At 35.6% G+C, this 7,592-nt stretch overlaps 1 protein-coding gene across 1 annotated transcript; it reads right to left on the bottom strand.

Annotated features, from left to right (window-relative positions):
• Positions 1–241: 241 nt before the first annotated feature.
• Positions 242–935, bottom strand: LOC115964640. The gene is made up of 2 exons (XM_031083908.1): positions 591–935; positions 242–355 (listed from the first exon to the last, which is right to left on the bottom strand). Exons 1-2 carry the CDS (start codon positions 933–935, stop codon positions 242–244), a joined length of 459 nt encoding a protein of 152 aa, XP_030939768.1.
• Positions 936–7,592: the final 6,657 nt, after the last annotated feature.

Raw genomic sequence — 7,592 nt, 5'->3', positions numbered from 1 at the left:
CATCCCCATTCAAATGGTCAAATGTAGATGCAAGCATATTTTCTTCAAATCCATCCATCTTCATAACTTCTTCATAAAGACTACCAAAATTTAGCTGATTTTTAGAAATCTTTTCTATTGCAGAAGCAACCTTACCAAGTTGTATGGACAAATCTTGGTAAACAACATCTTCAATCATAGTAGCGTGACTTTGTTACCTGTGAGACCTTGTTTCATTTGAGGCCACATGTGAGGGATCAACTTACTTCTTTTTGGATATGTCATCAACATCAGCATCAACAAGCGGAGGTGAGTCATCCAATGCTTCTACACCTATATCACCTACTCCCTTGGAAAAACCTCCTGTAGCCATATCCTTACCCATAACCAAAGCCATCTCATCAAACATCTCAAATTTTTTTTTATAGAAATTGTGCATGATTTGGATGTGCCTGTGTAAAGAAAGGAAAAGAAACAATTAAAAAAAAAAAGAAAGGAAAAGAGCCAAAAACTAATATGGGAGCAATAAGAATAATGAAAAAATTTAAACTTTACAATGATACAAACTAAAAAGTTTCTACCTATAAAATAAAATAATAAAAGTTTCTTACCTCAACTTCTTCATCATACATTGTCCTATCACAGGTGATCATTTTCAAATCATCATTCCATCCAAACCTGCTTTTCTTATTACGAAGTAATGCAATTTTATTCCAATTGGTTTTAAGTGTTTTAAAGCGATGTTCCACATGCTTTGGAGTACATTCAGTCATAAATTTCTCAGTAATTGCTTCAGCTACTTTAGCATATGATGCATGTTTAAATGTGTTGGATTGCTTGTTTCCATGAAGAGCCTCGTCTACAAGTATCTCAAGTAATAAATTTTGCATTGGTTGTGACCACCTAAAGTTGGTCTTGGTGTCCTTGATCTTCTGAGTATCCTTTTTATTTCCCATTGCAATTCTATTACAATGATATTTACAAGAAAAATGAGACAAAATGAAAGAAGAATATAAATAATATTCAATACAAAATATGAACTGGATGCGTGCATGCCAAACAAAAATAATTGTAGCATAAAAGTCTTGATAATATGAAACCAAAAAAAAATCCATTACACAACCAACTAATATAAAGAGTATGAAATCACTCCATAGCATTATAATCCTCCCACATTTTACGACAAATATCATCCCGTTTTTGAACCCATTCTCTATTTTCTTCTTGGACTTCCCTTTGTGATCGTTGGACTCTTCTACTTGTACTGTCATTTGCAAGTGGACTACCACGAAGCCCATTGCTCATAATTGAGTCTAAAGGGTCAACTCCTATTATATGATTGTGAATTATGCAACAAGCTAAGACTACATCTACTTGTGTTGGGAATGACCAAAAAGGTTCTGCATCTAACACACGGAACCGTTTTCTTCAAAACCCCAAAACAATGCTCAATGCTAGTGCGTAAAGAAGAATGGCGAAGATTGAATAATTCTTTGTCATTTCTTGGCGGGTTGTCACTAAACTCTTTCAAATGGTAATGAACACCACGATAAGGGGATATAATTCCTTTTCGAACTCCATAACCAGCATCACCGAGATAATATTTACCAACACATTCGTAGTCAAAAGGAAAAAAAATCACTCCAAAAGCTATTATCCATAATAAAATCACTTTCTATTCCTATAATACCTTCAGGAATTTTTAATCCCCTTGGCCTAAAGAGTGAGTCATTTAAGACATGTGAATCATGTGCACTTCCTTCCCAACCAGCTAATACATAAGTGAATTTTAAGTCAAAGGTAGCAGCAGCGAGGACATTTTGTGTTGTTCCATCCTTTTGGCCACGAAACCTTCCTTGTATTTGAATTGGAACAAATGCACGAACATGAGTTCCATCAATTGCTCACACACAATCCTAATTACGACCAATATAAGTTACATTTATCTTATATCTTTATATTTATATAAAAATAAAAGAGGAAAATAAAAGCCTTTGGAATTTACCTTAAAATAGGAGTTAAACCTGCTGCTATGCTGCTATATCTTATCTCCAAGGGTGCATCTTTGTCAGGCTCTCTAATCATGTGTTTGTATAATTGCAAAATAGCTCTAAGGACATGCCTAAAGTATCGGTGCACTGTCTCAACTGATCTATAAAACCTCCCACCAACAACTCGAAACCTCACATCATGTCCAATAGTGTGTAAAAAAATTAACACTTGTTCTTTAATGGACATATGAATGGTCTCTTGAAGTAGATTATTCTCACTCAAAATTTTGCATAGCACATAAAAAGCAATGGGTCTCATCCTTATATGATGGAGACAACACATATCACCTCTACAAAGAATATCACCCAAAGAAATAATAGATGTAGCTGCCCCCATTATGGCAGCAAGAAGTGATGGGTTATCTATCTATATTTCCAAAAAAAGAAAAGAAAAATGATGAGTATGAATTAAATATGTACTTAAAGAAAGCATTCATATATACAGGTACCTAAAGAAATCACTTCATAACAGGACCGACTCAACAATTTTGGGGGCCTTAAGCAAAAATTTTAAGTGGATTTTTTAAAAAACTTTAAAGTCTAAACCTGCACTTATAAAAATTAATTTATTACATAATTCAATAAATTAGTATCACTATAATACAAATAAGTTGATATACATCAAATGATTAATTGGTGTGATAATTTATAATAATTGATAAAGTAAAAGTTTGTATTAAAAAAAAAAAAAAACAGATGTGATAACTTATTCATTGTGGGGCCAGTGAGGGCCAACTTAGCTTAGGCCAATAGCCCTTCTGATGAGTTGGGCCTTGTGGACAAGACTGCATAGTGCACATAATATTATGCAGTCTTGTCCTATCAAGTGTGCAGTATTCTATACTGTGCATTTTATGATATAATGTGGCATTTTTAATGCATTTTATTTACCAATAAAAGTACTTAAATTTTTTTTGTAATTAAAATATATAGATAAATATTATATATATATATATATATATAATTTTATTTTATACAAATGGGGGCCTTAAGTGATTGTATCAATTGCATCTATGGTTCAGTTGGCCCTGCTTCATAAAAAAAATGACCACTTAAAGTTTGATGAGACTAAACTATAAGGTAACAACATCATCACTCCATAAGTACTAGAAACAATAACTATTGAGTGGAGATAGTTCTCGTACTTAACTACCACTAATTATTGCAGTCAAATGAATATGGCCTTTTGGTTGTCATGTATTTGTGAATCCTTTTACACTCTATTTCTGGACCACGTTTTGACTAGCTTACAAACACTCTATTTTTGGTCCAAAAAATAGAGCATTGCTCCTAACATGAATGGCAAGAAAACACATAAGAGCAATAAAACGCTTAACAGTAATCATAAGAGCAATCAAGGACTTAAGCAAAACATAAGTTCATCTACAAATATAATTGGCTTGGCCCCTGTTTGCTAGTGATGTTCTACCTGAAATACTAAACAAGTATTACCATAATGAGGAACTTTCTAAATACAAGAAGGAAAACAACAACAACAACAACAACAACAAAAACAACTCTTTAATAATTTTAATTCCCTAGACATTGAGAGAGGATTCTAATATGACTAATAGAGCATTACACAATTTGCATAATTCATAGTGATAAAAAATAAAAGCAAGCTCAAAATTCTGCAGTAGTCCAAACAGGAATCCATCAAACTGAGAAGAATAAAATCAAGTATACTGAAACACACACGAACAAGAACCAGCCATGCAAATCTTACTGTGGGAATACTGTAATTGAAATCAAGAACCTTATAAAAACATGAAGTTACTATATATATCGTTGGCGAAACAGAAAGCAAACTTTAAATTTGGGGTTTTTGTAGAGAAGAATGAAATATTACCAGTGCAAGGAAGAGTTGTTGACCGTGAGAGATAGACAGAGAGAGATCTGTGAAAACTGAAAAGAGGAGAGACCAGAGGGGGAGAGACAGTGAGAATATGAGAGGAGAGAAAAAGCAAAGAGAAGGGAGAAAACTGAGAGCTTTCCGTGAGACTGTGAGATAGAGGCGCCAAAATAGTTGTTTCCTGTGGCTATAGAGGGTAAAGAAAAAAAATAATATTTATAGGAGATGTGATGCGTGAGAGAGATTTTTTTCCAAAAACAATTTTTGGAAAACATCCCATAAAAAATAAGTTTTGTTTTTATTAGGGTTTTCCACTGACTAAAGATAGTTTTCCATTGACTAATTTTTTTTTGTGCTACCAAACACTAGAAAATGTGAAAAACTATCTATATAGATAGTTTTCCGGTGAAACATACAGAGCGTAAACAAAAATTGAATTCACCCCCCAAATTATTGTCCTTCGATCTTCTCCTAAATTAAAAATTCAAAACCATAAAGATCCTGAATCCCAGCGAGAATCTTTGTTCTCAAATAATAGCCTTCTCTAATCTACTTTAATACAAATCTTACTTTTCACAACTTAAAAAAAGAAAAAAGAACATCCTAAATCATTAGATCCAATCCAAGGAGGGACTTAGGTGGAGGCTTGGGCCCCCCTTGGGTCAATTTTTTATTTCATTTTAGTTATTATATATTTCATTTTTGTAGTTGGGCACCCTTTCCTAAACTTTTGGTCCCCTCTCTCCTCAATAAGCTTAACTAAGCTCACTCAAATAGCAACTATTCAACTAAAAAACTTAACAAAAACAATAACAACATTCACAATGGTGATTGCATTTTAGGAAAAAAAAAAAAAAACTATTTTACCACCAAAGAACCAAAAAATCATGTGTTGTTTGAGAAACTAAAGCTAAATTTTTTGCAACTATAGTAAACTGGTATAAATAACAGGTGACTGTAGTAAGTTGTTAAAAATAAAATACAATATTTTATTAAGATTATATCTCTTCCTTCAATTAAAAAACTCAAATTCTCTCACCTTATTTATTATTTTAATGAATTGTTTATATTATTTTAAATGAAGTGATAAAAAAATAGAATATTTGAAATTGGGTGTATTGTAAAGTGGGGTAGTAAAATAGATAAAAGTAGCTTTTTGAGGTACTAAAAGTTAAAATTTTTAGCACCACCACTATAAATGCTCTAACTACAAAAAAAAAAAAAAATCCTAGCCAACCTAATATTAAAAAAAAAAACATTATTTTATTTTTTGTTTTTGTTGGTAAATGATTGCATCTTAATGTATTATAGAAACAACAATTTTGAGTAGTTTTAATTTTATAATATTATATGGATGCCTATTTGGAGGTTTTTTTTTTTTTTTTCCTTATACTCTGGCCCCCCGCTAGCTTAAAATCCTGAATCCATCCCTGATCTAGTCGAAAAGTCAAATCAACAAACAATTATAAGAAAGCTAACAAATACCTAAGTTTGATATACTGTAAAAAGATAAAGTGGAAGGGATAATCGTTGGTTGAGCATTCAATTTTCACTACCTTTATTGAATGGTTGCTAACTAATTGAATATTTGATAAATTTGGATGAGAGTTTGTCTTTAATTTAGCATCTGATAGGGGTATTTTTGGCGAAGAAATTGAGACTTATAAACAAATGTCTAGGAAAGTTGACGACACCTATGGGCTGTCAGCTTCACAGAAACTGACGGATACCCTAGAACAACGACAATAGTGGCGACACAACCCTTAAAAAATTGACAGGCACATCTCCCTAAACCGACAGAGGATTGTTGAGCGATGGAAGATCTTAAACTGACAAAGAGGAAAGCCGACGGATCCCACGTGGCCTCACTTGATTCGCACGAATACTTATATATGGGAATATCTTGCACATCACGCATAAAGACCCTACTACGCTCCCATATCTTCCTCATATGGAAAGACACCCTAGAATCTTAGAAACCCTAATACCATATCTTCCCTACAAAGAAAAATCCCTACTTCTGAGGGATCTTGGTTCACTACTTGCCACTATACAAGCACCAGACCTCCTCTTTCCTCAAGTACGTAGAAAATCCCTATCTCTCTCACTATTGAGTTCTTAGAGATTTCTTATTCACTAACTTAACTTTCGGAGAGTCTTTGGCCGGTACCACGCTGACGCCTTCTGTTTGGTCCTTGTGCTCTTATTCCACAAGTACCCATTAGCGTGATTTGGAGCCAACAACTCATTGACAATTTTTGTGCATCATCAGTTCGTGTCGTCTGTGGGAATCGAGTGATTAGCCTTATCACCACTTCCAAGACAAAGAGTTGAATGATCCAGATGTGTTCAATGGCTACCATCGCTAGGAAACAGGTGCAAACATTGGTTGTAGCAGTAGAGCGACTAACCCAGCGCAACCAAGAGTTGGAGCAACAACTGAACCAAAGGAATGATCGATGTCCATAAGACCAACACAACGAGTGGGATAACGATGAGTAGAATGAGAGTCACCTGCCAATGGAAGACTGACAAGAGAGGGAAGACCATGAAGAAAGCAACGTCCCCAACAGACAAGACGGGTCGGAGGACACTGGTCGCCCCTTTGAAATGGAAGTCAGCACGATGTGCATCGTCCAAGACATGCATATGATAAAGGAGAAGATGGACTTGATGATGAATTCCATGAGGGGACGAGTATCCACCAATTTGGATGAGTTGGTCCGATGGATGGACTCCCTATTCATAGTCCAAGTGACTTCTTTCACCTTCCTTGTGAAGTTTTGGATGCTGTAGGTGGAAACGTATGGTGGATCAAGGGACTCGCTCAACCATCTAGAGTCGTTCAAAACCCTCATACACCTACAAGGGGTTCCAGATAAATTATGTGTAGAGTGTTCCCTACTACACTTAAGGGACTAGCGAGGGTATGGTTCAATAAACTTACCCCTAACACTGTCTCCACTTTTAAAGAATTGAGTGAACACTTCGTCACCCACTTTATTGGGGGACAGGGGTACAAGAGATCCTTAGCAAGGAGTGGAAAGATGGGAGCCCAAGGTCATATATGACCCGTTTCAACAAGGAGGCCCTTTTGATTGACGAAGCCGACGACAAAGTTCTTGTCATTGCATTCACCAATGGGTTGCAATCTGGAGAGTTCCTCTTCTCTATCTACAAGAATGACGTGAAGACAATGACCGATATGCTGTACAAGGCCATAAAATACATGAATGTTGAAGATGCAATGATCGCTTGGGGGGCAGACCGAAGAAGAGAGAAAGGCAGGATGATCCTTATCTAGACAAAGGAAGGAAATAAGTACTGTCATTTTCACCGAGACCATAGGCATGAAACTTCCAATTCTATGACCTCAAGCAGAAAATTGAAGCCCTCATCGAGCAAGGGAATCTACAGTGGTTTGTCAGAGGCATAGAGAACCCGCTAAGGGACCTTGAACCCAATCGACGAGCCGAAGAAAGACCTAGAACCCTACTCAGAGAGATAAGGGAGATCGTAGGAGGGAACACGATGGCAGGATCCTCTAAGAAGGCAAGGATACTTACTTATGAATGGTGCAGAGCGTCCAAATTTTCGGACGGCCGCCTAAAGCAACCAGGGTTAACAACCCCTCGCCATCAACTTCATAGAAGAGGATGCTAGATGATTACACCACCCTCATGATGACACCCTAGTTATTAGCTTGTCAA

This window comes from Quercus lobata, chromosome 2 (assembly GCF_001633185.2).
Source record: "Quercus lobata isolate SW786 chromosome 2, ValleyOak3.0 Primary Assembly, whole genome shotgun sequence".
Taxonomy (NCBI): Eukaryota; Viridiplantae; Streptophyta; class Magnoliopsida; order Fagales; family Fagaceae; genus Quercus; species Quercus lobata.
The sequence above is the reverse complement of the archived record's forward strand: the minus strand, read 5'-3'. Positions and strand labels throughout refer to the sequence as shown.